At 57.0% G+C, this 15,404-nt stretch overlaps 1 protein-coding gene across 10 annotated transcripts in view; it reads left to right on the forward strand.

Moving 5' to 3' along the window:
• The window catches only part of HDAC4 (histone deacetylase 4), a 355,816-nt gene that overhangs the window by 283,744 nt on the left and 56,668 nt on the right, over positions 1-15,404 (forward strand). For all 10 annotated transcript variants that reach the window (XM_030916068.1, XM_030916074.1, XM_030916075.1 and 7 more), the window contains 3 exons: positions 6,613-6,870; positions 10,218-10,404; positions 13,749-13,882. In XM_030916068.1, coding sequence (XP_030771928.1) covers positions 6,613-6,870; positions 10,218-10,404; positions 13,749-13,882 — 579 coding nt within the window. The remainder of the gene's footprint in view (positions 1-6,612; positions 6,871-10,217; positions 10,405-13,748; positions 13,883-15,404) is intronic.

Genomic DNA, 15,404 nt, shown 5'->3' on the forward strand with positions numbered 1-15,404 from the left:
TTGCAGCCGTGGCCCAGGGAGGTGACCCACAGGCACCTGTGTCAGTGCCGAGGCACGGGGCCTGGCCTGCATCACAGAGGGCTGTGACGTGGCGCCACTGCCAAAGTGATGTCCTCCTCATGCCCCGCCTGAGAGCCGGAGCCCGAGCCCCACGGTGTGGAGATGATCCCTCTTCCAAGCCGAGGGGCGTTCTGCAGTGGTGGACATTTCAGAGGCTTCATCCTCGTGAAAGGGAGGAAAAAGACCTGGGAATGTTGTCACTAAAGGACACTAAAGAGTTGCGGCCCCTGGCAGCACATGCCATCTGCAGCCAGCGCGGAGAAGGGCCGTCCAGGAGCACTTGGAACAGTGGGGAGCTGGTGATACACAGCACGGGAGACGCGGCTGCCAAAAGCTTCCGGCGAGTAGGTTGCAGTGGCCCCAGGGGCCCTGAAACAGCCCCCCAGGAGAAGAGGCTGACCCCCGCTACCTCCACCACCATTCATCTGTGCATAAGAGAAGGACGTTTGAGATTTTCTTACAAAGTTCTTGAAGTTTTTCTTTAGGTTTGGAATTTAAAGCTGGGCATGGTGACTCACACCTGTAATCCCAGCACTTTGGGAGGCCAAGGTGGGTGGATCGCTTTGACTCAAGAGTTCAAGACCAGCCTGGGCAACGTGGTGAAATCCCGTCTCTACAAAAATTAGCCAGGCAAGGTGGTGCGTGCTTGTAGTCCCAGCTACTCAGGAGGCTGGGGTGGGAGGATTGCCTAAGCCGGTGACAGAGGCTGCAGTGAGCCCAGATTGCATGACCGCACTCCAGCCTCAGCAACAGAGCAAGACCCTGTCTCAAAAAAAAAAAAAAAACAAAATTTAAAGGAAAGCATCAGAAGTCCTGGAGCTTCTCTGTCCACTGAGTCCTCCCTGGGCCACCTCCTTTAAAAAGCAAACTGGCAAACCCTTTTCCTCTATCAGCCTGGCTTCCTGGGAGTGGCCATTTGCTGCAGGAACCCCTCCCCTCCACCCTCAGCTGCCTTATCCCCCACCCCACCCTAGAGAAGGGGCCTGCCTCTGTGTCCCCCACGGGGTTGCCCCCCATCACTTTTACCCACTTTAGAATGGCTCCTGGGCTGCTAAAGAAAGGCAGACACGCCATTTCCGGTCATTGCTGGGATGGGGTAACCCCACAGGGTCCCCTCTAAGGTCCTAGCCTTCCTCCCCCACCCCTCCCCCATTTCCCTTCCGCAACCCCCCATTTCCCTCCCCCACCATCCCCCCATTTTCCTCCTCCACCCTTCCTCCTCCTCCCTTTGCCCTTTCCTGGCATGGCACCCACTCTTCTGCTGGTCCTCTGGTCTCCTTGTCTGTGTATGTCTGTGCCTATGTGTATTTGTGTATCTGTGTATCTGTCTCTTCATGTGTATATGTATCTACGTGTCTGTGTGTATCTGTGCATCTGTCTGTGGCTCTGTGTGTGTGTGTGTCTGTTTCTGTGTCCCCATGTCTCTGTGTGTGTGTCTGTGTGTGTCTGTGTGTGCCTCTGCATGTATGTGTATCTGTGTGTGTATGTATCTGTATGTGAGCCTCTGCAACCTCCCTGCCTCCCGACACCCTAGCACTGGTCCCCTGAGGCCTCATCCCTGTTTCTTTGACTCCCCAGCTCTGCGTAGCACCTCTGTGCTCCCAGCTTTGACTTTGTTCCACCTTCTTACTGCTCCAGTCCTGATCTGTCTCCCAAATCACAGGCTTGAATCTGCACTTTCTTGCTGGATTTCTCAGGGCCCCACCGGATGATGGGATTCAGCCTCTCTGGGCTGCCCTCTACCCACCTCCCCTCCCGGGACCAGCGCGTCCTCTGTGGTGACCCTTCTGCGGTGCTTGGCCAGGAGTCCTGGTGCCTCCTGCTCACTCTTCTGTCCATGGGTGTCCCCACTGCCGCTGGACCCAGCCTCTGTGCCAGTCTCTGCCCAGCCCTGCTGCCCCTGTGCAGTCGCTTCTCTGCAGGCATTCCCCTGCCCTCGTGCTGACTCATTAGCACCTTCCTGTGTCGCAGACAGGACCATGCACCCCTCGGAGAGACCCGCAGCCTCTCCTGCCCGTCCACTGATGAGCAAAGCCCACATCGTGAGGAGCCCTCTGAGGCCCGGAACACCTCCTCAGCCCTGAGCTCCCATCCCCACGTCCTCAGCCATGAGCTCCAGTCCCCACGTCCTCAGCCCTGAGCTCCAGTCCCCAGGTCCTCAGCCCTGAGCTCCCATCCCTGCACCCTCAGCCCTGAACTCCAGTTTCCACGTCCTCAGCCCTGAGCTCCAGTCCCCAGGTCCTCAGCCCTGAGCTCCCATCCCTGCACCCTCAGCCCTGAACTCCAGTTTCCACGTCCTCAGCCCTGAGCTCCCATCCCCATGCCCTCAGCCCTGAGCTCTGGTTCCCACGTCCTCAGCCCTGAGCTCCCATCCCCGCGCCCTCAGCCCTGCTCAGTCCTGAGCTCCGGTCCCCGCACCCTCAGCCCTGAGCTCCAGTCCCCATGTCCTCGGCCTGTGGTCTGAGGCCCTGTCTTATCCTTAGACTGTTGCTTTTCCTTCCATACCTGCAGCCTCCAGGACATTCTTGCTTTCTGAAGGCCCGTCCTGGCTACTACTCTCCATCCTCCCTAATCCCTCCTGCTCTTCATCCAGGGCATTTTCCTCAGTGCTCTGTGCCACCTTCTTAGGGAATTGTTCTACTTTCAGATTCTTTGTTCTTTGCTGTCCCTCCAATGCATGGAGTAATAAGGGCCCCACTCTCAAGAAACCTCCCATACACCACTCAGTCAGTTACATCCTGTTACCCATCAGACTGCGCCGGGCCCTGGGGGAGCTGCGGAACTGAGCGCATGGGTCACCTCTTGATGAGTGTCCTGAAAGCCAAGACTTGGATGCCATCTTCGAGGTCCCCTGTGAAACGGCACAGCTTCACCCAGCACACCTGGTGCCCCTGCTTACAATGACTGCGGTCCCACCAGGCTCCCTGTTCGCCCTGCCCCCACAGGGCCTCTCAGGCTCTCAGTGTGCAGGAAGAAGATGGGATTGAGAAATCACAAGCAATCCCAGACCTCAAAATCATCAAGTGAAACGAGTGTTGAAGCACAGGCTTTTTTTGCAAACCACTGAGAAACCTGTCAGAGCAAATGGGGACAATGTTGGCAGATTCCTTACTTGAACTTGTTTCTCCGCAGCTTTATGAAGCTGACTGAAAACAATGGCCTGTATTTACAGCATACGGCGTGATTTGACTCTTGTATGCGTTGTGAAATGATTGCCACACGGGACCTCATTCACGCCCCCGTGCCCTCACGGGGCTCTCATTGTGTCTGTGGTGAGGTCCGTGAGTATCAGGGCCACCAAGCTGGGCATCAAGCCCTGGAACTTATTCCTCTCCCAGCGGCACCCACACCCGTGGACAGCACATTCCTATTCCCGACGCGCGGCCACCCACCGTTCCACGCTCGTCCCTGCGGGTTTGGCTTTCTGAAACTGAGTTCCTGACGTGCCACGCCGCCCACCAGTTCCCGCACTGCCGATGGCCGGCCCTCCCTGACACCGCGCTGCCTGCACCCTGGCTGTACCTGGCTCCCTTTCCCTGTGCCAGGTTGAAACCTCTTCTGAAGACAAGCTGCCTTCGGTTTAGAGATAAACAATGGATCCGTGTTTTCTTCACTTGGCTCTTACTGCCGTACTTTGAACTGCTCTTATAAAGAAAGTTAAGGGATAATCACATAAAACAAACCCACCACCCAATCTAAAGGCTCTGATGTTCCACAGTGAGGCACAGCAGGGGCTGTGGAGGCTGAAAACTCACCATGTTGTGTGTATGTGTCTGCGTCTCAGCCCTGCTGTGTGGGGACCGGTGTCGTCTGATACAGCTGACCCCTGGAAGCAAGCGGACACTGAGTGCCCACCGATCCGTCCCCCGTAGTTCAGGCAGCCGGAGAGGCCGCCTCGCGTGAGTGTGGGGCAGCATGCGGTGTTCTGAGGGTGTTTAAATACAAGGGCTCGGGGGATTTCAGGTGTCAGGCTTCCTTGCACAGCTCAGTTTCCTTCTGGAAACAGTCAGATGTGGTGCTAAGATCCATCCTCCATGCGCTGCAGCTCCTCTCTCTGCCGGGAACTCGGCTTGTCCCACCATCCCTCAAATCTGTCCTTCAGCCCATTCCCCGCGGGGACAGGTGAATTGCGCATCCGGAGAGACCCCTCAATTTGGGGCTTTGGGATTGTGGGACGTTCTTCACAGTCTGCAAAGGAACGCAACTCAGTCAGTGCCTTCTTCTGAGAAACTGCGCCCTTCCTAGTCTAACTCCAGACCCCCACCTCCTCTCCTGAGCCTTTTTTGCCAATTCCCACATCCCTGTCTGCCCTCTTGCTCTCAACTCCAGCCTTTGCTCTGCTCACATTCATCCCTCTTCTGGCTCCCAGATGTGACGGGGCAGCTCCATTGACCAAAACCAAGGAGTTGTCCACCCTCTCTTCCCTCTCCATATGCAGTCTGTCCCTGGGCCTAGAGCTGCTTCCTTTTTGGTGTCATGGAAACCTGTCCTTTCTCCCATGCCTTAGCCAGACGGGGAACCGGCCTCACCCTTTCAACCTCTGGCCGGCCTGCCTGCCGCAGGGCATACGTCTAGAACATGCACCTGCTTGTCTTCAGCCCAGAGTGCCCTTCCCACAGCCCCACCTCGTCTCCGGCACCCTGCGTCCCTGTTCTCTGGCCTTCCCCGCTGCAACCCTGCTGACTCCTCACAGCTCCCAGAGAGCACTGAAGTCAGCCTTACACCCCATTCCACTTTGCCCCACTCACTACCTGGATTCGCCCCGTCCTTTCAGTGAATGTGCAATGAGTAATGCCTGTGCCACATGGATGAGTCAGAAGTGGTCCCTACCCTCCTGGGAACTGCAGACTGCAGGAAAGATGGATACATGAATGGCAACCACAGGAAAGCCAGAGGACTGCGGGGGGCTAGAGGAGGGCACATTGCACTATCAGGAAGATCAGCTGACCCTTCCTGGAAAAGGTGGCATGCACAGGAGGCCCACAGAGCTTCTCGCAGTGGCCGGAGGCTGAGGAAGGAAGGGAGGCAGCGGGCTGGAGGCGAGTGTGGCACAAGGGATGCAGAGCCGGCAGTGCGGTGGGGAGCAGGGTGGCAGGGAGAGAGAGAGGAAAGCTGCAGGGGCAACATGGTCAGATGATGGAAGGGCTCTTCAGCAGAGGCAGGATGGCGGAAGAGCACTTGGGTGACGTTCAGCAGGGGAGTGACCAGGTCCACTGGCCCGAGTGAAAGCACACCCTCACCGCTACATGAAGAAGATTGCAGAGAGTTGATGCTGGAGGTGGGGGCCTCCCGGGGGCCATGCTGTCATCCAGGCAGGAGAGGCCAGGTGGGACCAAAGCAGGAAAGGCAGGAGGTCGAGGCTAGAGAGAAGCAGCACCGCCCAGAGGCATTTCTCATGAGCAGTGCACAGGCAGTGCTTGGCGGACGGAAGTGGGAGTTCGGGGTGTGACTGAACAGCTGGCCCGAGAGAGGTTCCAATAGCCAAGAATGGGTCCTAGAGAAGGGAGAGGCTTGGAAGAAGCTCTCTGCGTTCGGCATTGGGCCTGCTGTGCTGGCCTGTGAGGTCCGACAGGAAAAGAGGTCAGGGAGCATCTAGGGAGTCCCACAGGAGGGAGGATGCTGCGGTTCTTGGGGCCCCATAGCGGGGCAGGTCATGCAGGACCTGTGGAATCCTGTAAGAAGGGAGGTCATGGTGTCCCTGAGATCCTGCAGAAGGGGAGGCCATGGCATCCCTGGGATTCAGCAGGAGGGGAGCTCATGGCACATCAATGGGATCCCACAGGAAGGAAGGTCATGGAGCGTCCATGGTATCCCAGGAGGGAGGCCTTGGCATCCCTAAGATTCAGCAGGAGAGGAGGCCATGGCATCCCGGGGATTCAGCAGAAGAGTAGGTCATGGCACATCAATGGGATCCCATAAGAAGAGAGATCATGGAGCGTCTGTGGTATCCCAGGAGGGAGGCCATGACATCCCTAGGATTCAGCAGGAAGGGAGGTCCTGGAGTGTTCCCAGGATCTGGCAGGAGGGAGGTCGTGGCACATCGGTGGGATCCTGCAGGAGGGGAGGCCGTGGCGTGTCAGTGGGCTCGGGCAGTGAGCATTGTGGACGTGGATGTCTTCCGCTGGGTGGTTGGTGGCTGTTTCTCTCAGCAGTTGTGGCTGTGAGGTCAGCATTGGCCTCTCCCCTTCACACCCAAGCTCCCCTCTGCAGACTCGGTTGACACCTGCAGCTTCTTTTCTGTTTCTCGGTGCCTGACGCAGAAGAGGTGCTTAGTAAACCCCAAATGTTAGTCAGCCTCCTTCCCTGGGCCAGGTCACCTTGACCCCGGTCTGGGGTCCTGATGGGCATTATTTTCTCAGCACCGTGGATAGCGCCCAAGTGCCTGTTGTGTGGGAAGATGAAGGTGCCTGCTGACCTGTGGCAGGGCAATAAGGTGCCTTGAGTCCCTGATTGTCTGCCCCAGAGCGGGGTGGTTTGCAGCATCCCTCCTCCTGTCTGATGAGCTCAGAGGCCCCGGCTTTCTGTGCTTCATGTATTTCCTCTGCCTTGCAGATCATCCCGAAACCAAGCGAGCCGGCCCGGCAGCCAGAGAGTCACCCAGAGGAGACGGAGGAGGAGCTCCGTGAGCACCAGGCTCTGCTGGACGAGCCCTACCTGGACCGGCTGCCGGCGCAGAAGGAGGCGCACGCACCGGCTGGCGTGCAGGTGAAGCAGGAGCCCATTGAGAGCGATGACGAAGAGGCGGAGCCCCCGCGGGAGGTGGACCCAGGCCAGCGCCAGCCCAGTGAGCAGGAGCTGCTCTTCAGACAGGTGACTGCAGGCAGGGAGGGCACCAGCAGGCTGGCACACACAGCCACCCTCAGTTCCCGGGCGGCATCTTCTGTGTGGTGATCACGGGAGCTGCAGGGCATCCTTGCGCTGTCGCTGTCCCGTGTCTCACCCGTCTTGTCCTGGCCAGTGAGGGAGGTTGATATGGCTTCTGTTTTGTCCCAGCTGTTCCTAGGGATTCAAGATGTTTGCCCACTGCGGGTGGTTATGTAACTGCTTTCCAGCCATGCACAGGCCCCAGAGAATGGGTTTCCTTCCTGTTTGTAGGCTGTAAATGATCACAGAATCCACGTGTTAGTGAGATACAGCATGCTTTTTAAAGAATTGAAGGAAATAGAGGTATTAATTGATCAAAAGACAGGCAGGGTCTGATCAGAAGTCAAGACCTTTTGTGGCCCAGTGGTGCTAATGAGCAGTCCTGCAGATCCAGACAAGACGGGTACGATTGTGTTACCCAGAGCCAGTAAGGCTTCAGGGCACTGACACCCAGTAACCAAATGCACAGGAGACTGATGAAGAAGGCCAGTGAATGATTGGTTAATTTCCAGTGAAACATAAAACTTCTGAGTCAACAGAAATACCTAAGGCATTTGGGCAGCCAGCTGGAGCCCCGTATCTGCAGCCAGAGTGTCCTCAGAAAGGTGGCTTCCTCCCTATAGGCAGGAAGCGAGCCTGAGGAACCACAGCTGTAGGATTTGATTCTATCCTCCAGCAGCAGAGCTGCTGCCTCGGCTGCAGGAGCCACTGGATCATTCCCTCCCTTCTCTCTGGACTCCATGCTGGCTGTGCCACTGAGTACCTCCCCAGCTTCCTGACTGCCAGCTGTGTGGTCAGACGCTGCATCTCTACCCCCAGCAGCACCTTGGAAGCCAGGAGCAGGACGCCCTGCAGTAAACTGTTCCCTTTAATTCTCAGCTGCAGATCTTGGCACCGCATGAATCAGTGTGGGGCCTTGTACTTGGAGCACCTAGACCCAAGCCTGCCGCACGGGGGATCAGGTCTCGGTGGTCTCCAGAGGCTTCTGGGCCAGGAGTCCTTCTCCACCAAGCTTCCCCCGGCGGCTGGCATTGGGTGCTATTTCTCCTTTTTGTTCAGAGGGCGGCCTCTCTCTAATTTCTGGGCCTTCTTAATTAGCACCCCGGGTAGTAAACACTACACAACCCAGCAGCCTGGCAAAGACAGAGAGAGAAAGCCCCAGGCCTCCCTGGCGCACACACGGTGCTTTGTGGCAAACACTCGTCCACAGGTCCTGTCTGACAGGCCTGGGGTGGGGGCCTCTTCCTGTGGTCGGGCCTTGAAAGTTGATGAAGGTCTGAAATTCAGTGTGTGCTATTATTATGCGGAGAAGAAGTGGGAAACTATTTACGTTAATAATTTTTAGGACTAGTTTCTCATAGATCAGCGTTTACTTTGAAAAAAGAGGCTTGTTATATTCCAAGCATGAGATGATGATTAGAAACACTTAATTTCTGTTCTCTCCGGAGAGTAATAGGCAGAACTCCTTATCAGGGAAACTTGGTAGTACATGGAGCAATTTGCCAAGGTAAACCTAAGGCAGGGCACCTTCCAGCCAGTGTCCAGGAGGATTGCTTATTAACCGCTTAACTGCGTGGGGCCCACAGCAATCCCAGCTGAATTTGGTTAGCCACAGACTGGGGGCCTGTGGATGCTGGCTCCTACTCCAGCCTCTGCTCCAGCTTATCCCCCTGTCTTGGGGCTCCACTCTTCTCTGCTCCCTCCTGGCTCTGATTCCTCTTTTTTTCTTTTTTTGAGACGTAGTCTCACTCTGTTGCCCAGGCTAGAGTGCAGTGGTGCCATCTCAGCTCACTGCAGCCTCCACCTCCTGGGTTCAAGCAATTCTTCCCCATCAGCCTCCCAAGTAGCTGGGACTACAGGCACCTGCCATCATGCCTGGCTAATTTTTTTTTTTTTTTTTTTTTTTTTTTTTTTGGTAAAGACAAGGTTTCAACATTTTGGCCAGGCTGGTCTCGAACTCCTTACCTCAGGTGATCTACCCGCCTCGGCCTCCCAAAGTGCTGGGATTACAGGCGTGAGCCACCCGGCCTGATTCCTAAAGACAGGACAGATCAGAGCCTGGCCAGGCAGCTCTGGCTTCCCCCAGTGCTGGCGGCACAGGGCTGGGCTCCGCCTCATACAGGAGCTGAGATGTAGGTACCTGGTTTTCCAAGTTCACAGGATTTGTTCATCAAAACTAAGACAGGATTGGCGCAGAGCTCCCAGCAAGGAGGCGCCCGGCTTTCTTTGTGCCTCGGCCTGGGCGGCAGGTCATTGTGCTCTCCCTCAGCTGCTGTCTGGGGAGAGGCTGGGCAGCTGTGGCCTCATCTCTGCCCTGCTCCCTCCACTCCACTCTGCCTCATATGGGGGTGTGTACCTCAGCCTGTTCCCAGAATCCCTTGGGGTGTCCCAGGCCCCTGACTGAGTAGCCACCCCTACACAGAGCCCAGCCCAGCCCCATCTCATCAGAGAGGCACATCCCCACCAGCAGGCCTGCTCCAGGCTCCCAAGGGTCCTGGGTGCCTGGAAGCTGATGGACTGTTTCTGCTTTTAGCCTGCATGAGAATGTGTGGAATGTGAAACCAGGGAGGGGAGCGGCTGCAAATGAAGCCGAGCTAGCACTTCTAAGTCTGAGAGTCGGGGGTGCTTTCTCGCCCAAGTTTGGTGTGCAGATTCAGTACTGTCGGTCAAAACTAAGACCCACAAACCCAACAAGGGGGCGAGGCTTCCTGCCCACTCACTGTATGTGTGTGGTGTGGCAGAGTGGGCGCTCTGGTCCCCGTGTGTGGTGTGGCAGAGTGGGCGCTCTGGTCCCCACATCTGCATGGCCTTCGCGTATCTCCCAGTGAAACCAGTGAGGGCCAAGCTGCCACCCCAGCAAGAGCCTTTCTCCACACCTGCCAGGCCCCACTCCCCTGCACCTGGTCCAGGCTGCTCCTGGCTCAGTACCTCCTCAGAGAAGCCCTCCTTGATACCCCATACTGGCCAGGCCTCCCTGGGACCCCCTGACTCAGCGTGTTATCCTGTTGATGAAGCCCATGGCAGGATCCCGTGTGGACAACCTGCCTTCCCTAGAAAGAGCCACATCCTGGGAGACAGAGCCCCTGCTGGCCTCATTCTCAGCTCTGGGCCCACTCGGGCTTCAGGGCACTCACAGGGAAGGCCTCTCCGCGCACCTGGCCTCCCAGCATCCTTGTAGCCTGTGTATGGCCTGTGCATGGACGGGAGACTTGCAAGAGAAGGCAGCCCCTAGCCCTGCAGCCCAGGGATGGGAGATGCCTGCAGCCGCCAACATGGCCATTTCTTCCCCGCAGCAAGCCCTCCTGCTGGAGCAGCAGCGGATCCACCAGCTGAGGAACTACCAGGCGTCCATGGAGGCTGCCGGCATCCCCGTGTCCTTCGGCAGCCACAGGCCTCTGTCCCGGGCGCAGTCCTCACCGGCATCTGCCACCTTTCCCGTGTCTGTGCAGGAGCCCCCCACCAAGCCAAGGTTCACGACAGGTAACAGATGGCCTTTGTGCAGCCTGAGGATGTGACGCGGGCCACAGTGGGCACAGACCGGGGCGGGGAGTACTCCGGGCCCAGCTCTGCAGAGGCTGAGGGGCTGGGCGGGCACGAGGGCAGGAACCACACAGGCCTCTTATGGAGGCCCTCTCCCCGCCCCACACCCCACACCCTCAGTTCTGTTATTCTGGGGGCCTGTCATGGGCTCACTTGCCCACCTTTCCTGTCCCAGAGACCCATGGTCTCCTCCAAGAACAGTCCATAGCCCATGCCCGTGGGGCCACGAGAGCCTACAGCTTCTGGTCCGGCTTGGGAATCACGAGCCCACACTTCTCCACTTACTCCTTCACACTTCGCCCACATCCACAACGTTGACTCTGAGGCTCCAGTGGCAGGACTTGTGAATGGCTGGTGGGGGGCCATGATTACACGAGAGTAGAGCCCGGGACCCCTGGGACATGCTGCGGGAGCCACACATCTTCTGTCTGTGCCAACCCTCATCCCATCCTCACCCCGGGGAGGCGACCTGCCAGCAGGGGTCCTTGGTTTTCCCTGCACGGTACCTCACCAGAAGTCAGGAAGCAAGCGAGGAGTCCACCACGGCTGAGGAGGCAGGCGGGGCTGGGCCCTGGACTCGTCTGCCTGGAGCTGCCCGGAGCCAGGGAGGAGACTGCTGTCCTGGGCCACCCCACCGTCCAGCCACCCCTGCAGGGGAGAGGCGGGAAGGAGGGCTGGCTTCTGGCAGGGCTTGCCTCTGAGACAAGCACGGAGGCAGGAGAGCTCTTCATATTGTTTTGATCTAATATTTCTTGTTAATGACACACTAAGAAAAAGTTTTTAAATACATCATGGCTTCATTCTTCAGATAATTCTCATCACATGGCTTAGTGTTCTGCAGTCTGCAGAGTTCTCACTCTCAGGTCTTAGAAGGATGCTATTCATATTCAGAGAAAAATTTCCATAGTAGTAATCCAGCAAGTAAAATGCTGCTTCTCAGAAAGAAAAGCAGAAAGAAAACTGTGGAAGGTCACAGAAGCAGCCAGATGAGCCACTCCACAAGTCCTCGGCAGGTGACTGCAATAAGTGTGTTCTTGAAAGAATGCAGCTCAGACAAGGGGGACCCCAGTCACTGCCACCAAGGCGGGAATTTGCCCACTAAGCTGTCCCACCATGACTGGTCCCAGGAGAAGTCCAGGGAGTCCCACTCGTTGTGGTCCTTTCTTAGTTTGTCTTTCTTACTTTTTAAACAAATTTATAAAATAGTACGTGTTCATTGTAAAGAAACAAACATGATAGAAACCCACAGGAAATACCATTTGCCCGTAATCCCACTCCCCAGTGGTGGCAGGTTGTTAGTATTTGGTTTAAATCTTCCAGATCTATTTCTGTGCATAACCAGATGGACAGATAGACACAAACATAATTTGTTTCACAGAGACGGGACTCTGTTGTGTCTGATGCTTTCTGTTAGTACCTCACACTCTCAGCCATCTTCCTGTGTCCGTGCACAGCAACGCAGCACGTTCCTTTAGCCACGTGGTCTCCTGGCTGGCTCTGCCACCCTCAGCTGTGTGAGTTTTGCCGCTTCTCCATCTCTCTGGGCTCCAGCTTTTCTGTCTGTAAAGGCAGTAAAGCGGGAGTCTGCCTCATAGGTTCCAGCCATGTGCTTAGTAAATATTAGCACATGTGACCTTATCATGATGATTCCACTGAAGGGGTAGTCCCCATTCCTCGTATCCATAAACAACTGGTTGTTTCTGCGCACACACTTGTGTATTTCGTGGCGCAGTGTCCGTCATTGCCTATGTGTCTATGTTGCCATTACAAACTCCCCGAGCACAACCATGCCCGCACACAGTGTACTGATTGTGAGTCCTAGATTCGTTGACTCCTGTAAGCCTGCACCTACCCTGTTGCTTTTTTTTTTTTTTTTACCAGAAGTCCCATCCCCCAGCACTGTTTTGCAAGTACCCCCAGAATTCCTCAAGTGCAGGAGACTAACTCCTGTTAAGTCTGACTCACAAGAGGCTGAGCCAGGAAGTATGGGAACTAATATGCACCAAGAGTATCCTGTAGCTGGACTCTGCAAACACTGGACCACCTTGAATCTCAGCTCCCCTTGGCTGGGGATGCTGCCTCTGTTCCCAGTAACGGGAAAATATGTGGGGAGGACTGCATCCTGGGCCAGCACACTGAAGTGCTAGAGCGGGTCTGTCTGGGCAGCTTGCCCAGGCTCTTCACCATGTGCCCCACCCTTATCCACCTGGGTGAACCCACATTAGCATAGGTGCCCCTGGGTAGTGACCTGCCTGCTGAAGGCATCCATTCACCTAGCCTGGCCTTCCCTTTGTTAAGTCCTGGAAGACCAGGTGTGTGAGGCACAGACATGTCCCAGCAGGGCCTCAGGGCAGCCCTCCTGCCAGATGTCACTAGGCCTTGTGAAAAGGGGCCGTGGCAGAGCTGTGCCCTGGAGAGCCACCTGGCCTTCCCTCCCATTTCTAGCCTCTGCAGACAGGTCAGGTACTCTCCCCTTCACAGCAGTCCCACGTGTACTGAGACAGGGTGGCATCCAACACAGGTTCAGGCATGTCGCCTTTCCTACTGCAGAGCCCCAGGCTGCCGGCCCACTTGGTTCTGGGGCTCCCACCAGGAGCCTCTTCTGTGGCTGCTGCACCCTGGGGGCCCGTCTGTGCTGAGCTCAGTGCTGTGGTGAGCACATGGCTGGCCTCTGTTCACAGTCAGAGGTTAAGTAGACCTGTGTACACAGGTTTTGCGTGTGTTTTCTAGCACACGTGTTCCAGTCACTCTGGAAGTTTCTAAAAGCAGGACCTGAATCTGGTGTTTCTTTGGAATCTCAAGTACCTTGGACAGTTCTCTGCCCAGCAGAACTGGAGTGAGAGGTTGGTCCAGGACCAGGTAGACTTTGAGGGTAGGGGGCTAGAGTCGCTTCCTTCTAGAAGTCAGCACCATCCTCCCCAGCATGAGTCCCACATAGAGCTCACCCCTGCAAGGTCCAGCCGCCCAGCGCAGGCCTTCTCATCACTGTTCTCCCCTCAACCTGCTGCAGCAGGGCAGCTGCGTGCGTCCCTGCCCGGGTCCTGGGGCGCTACTGTGAGCATGAGTGACAGGGAGGCCTTCCTGCCTGCCTGGCCTCTGCATTCGTCCACTAGGCCTGGCCAGTCAAGGGGTCTTGGCGAACATGGTATTTTTCTAAAGGACCATCCCAGCCTCCGTCTCCTTCCAGGGAAGTGTGGTCCTGCCACCGCCCAGGGCAGCCTGCCAGTGGGTGGCTGGCTTGCCCCTGGATGTGTGCTGATCTTGGCCCCTCTGCCCCGCCCCAGGCCTCGTGTATGACACGCTGATGCTGAAGCACCAGTGCACCTGCGGGAGCAGCAGCAGCCACCCCGAGCACGCCGGGAGGATCCAGAGCATCTGGTCCCGCCTGCAGGAGACAGGCCTCCGGGGCAAATGCGAGGTAACGCCGGCCGGGGCAGCTGGGCAGCTGTGGCTTTGGACACCACTAGAGGGGACCCTCATGGGCCTGCTTGATTCAGGGCATTGGCTTTGCAGGTGGTTCTTTGGGCTTACAGACCCAGGGGAAGGGCCATGAGCATCTTCACTCTCTGCCTCTTGCGCGGGCAGCCATCTGCTGAGAAGCCTGGGGCTGTCTCCGTGGAGTCCCGGGCAGGAGGCTGCTGCCTCTGTCTGTGCCCCCACCTCTCACCCAGCAGGCTCCTCCCCAGGCCCAGGGCTGCCGCTCCCTGCCTCCGGGTCACTTCCCCAAGGAAGCCAGTTCCCACCACGCTCCCCCTGGGTGGCCAGGAAGGAGCCATGGGGAGATCCGATTATATCTCAGATCAAGCCTGTTGGCTTTTTGTTAAAGTAATTTTCTCTTTTTTTAAGATTTTGAAAGCTTCTTTGAGAACATAGGGAGACCTCAGGCCCTTGGGCCCCTCCTCAGAGTTAAGGTGCTGGCGAGGCAGTGGGTCGTGAAGGGAATGGAGCTGCAGGCTGGGCCCTGGCCTTGTTTGAATTCAGCTCCCTTACACAGCTGAGTCACATGAGGAGGCTTCAGGGACGCTGCAGCTCTGGCTGGGCCTCAGTTTCCCTGGCCACCAGGCGATGGCAGCAGCCTCACTTGTTCTCATACAAGCAGGGCCTACCCCCGCCTCCTGATTGATAGGAACCAGAGCCCTGCCCCGAACCTGGCTGCAGTGGACTCCCAGGCCCAAGGAGGCGGGAAGGATCAGCCAATTAATGCTGGAGGACAGGACGGTGAGGCTGTCCCAGCTGGTGCGCTTTACCCTGGAGGCAGCTGTCACAGGGGATCTCCAGCTCTTCGACGGGGAGGAGGGTGTGGTCAGGCCCTGCTGATAGTGCAGGCAGGAAGAGAAGGGACTCCCGTCTGGGAACTGGTGACCTTGGACAAATTTCCATTTCTTTGTCTGTAGAGAGGGGCTGGCAACACTGTGCAGGATCACACAAGGCGCCACCCATGCCAGGACCCACCAGTAGGGACCTGCTGTGTCCCCTCCCCACACCAGGATTCCCACCACCCTACAATAGCTCACAGGGTGGACAGGAACCTCCACACCCACCCCTCCAACAGCCCTGGGCACCCAACAGCCCAGGGCCCGAGTGGCCGTGGCAGAGATGAGTGAGCACATACAGCTGGCATGGCGTGGCCTTTCTACGTGGGCATGGAGAGCCTCCAGTCTCCTGGCTTAGTTTCTGCAGGATTCCGCTCTGCAGGTTCACCTGCCCCTCCTTTAGAAGCTGGGATATCTGGGAACTTAAGCCAATCTGTGCTTCATCTTACCCCCGTTTCCTTTACCAGTTTTATTGGTGATACATAATTCTCAGGGGAATTCTCCAAAAGTCAGGCCCAGGACCCTCTCCTGCAGTGCCTTCAGGGAGGAGGGAGTCGGGGAGGAGCCACTGTAGAGGCTCTTGGCACCTGCTTCAGGGATCCGGTCGGGATGGCTGTGCCACTGGAG

This window comes from Rhinopithecus roxellana, chromosome 14 (assembly GCF_007565055.1).
Source record: "Rhinopithecus roxellana isolate Shanxi Qingling chromosome 14, ASM756505v1, whole genome shotgun sequence".
Classification (NCBI taxonomy): Eukaryota; Metazoa; Chordata; class Mammalia; order Primates; family Cercopithecidae; genus Rhinopithecus; species Rhinopithecus roxellana.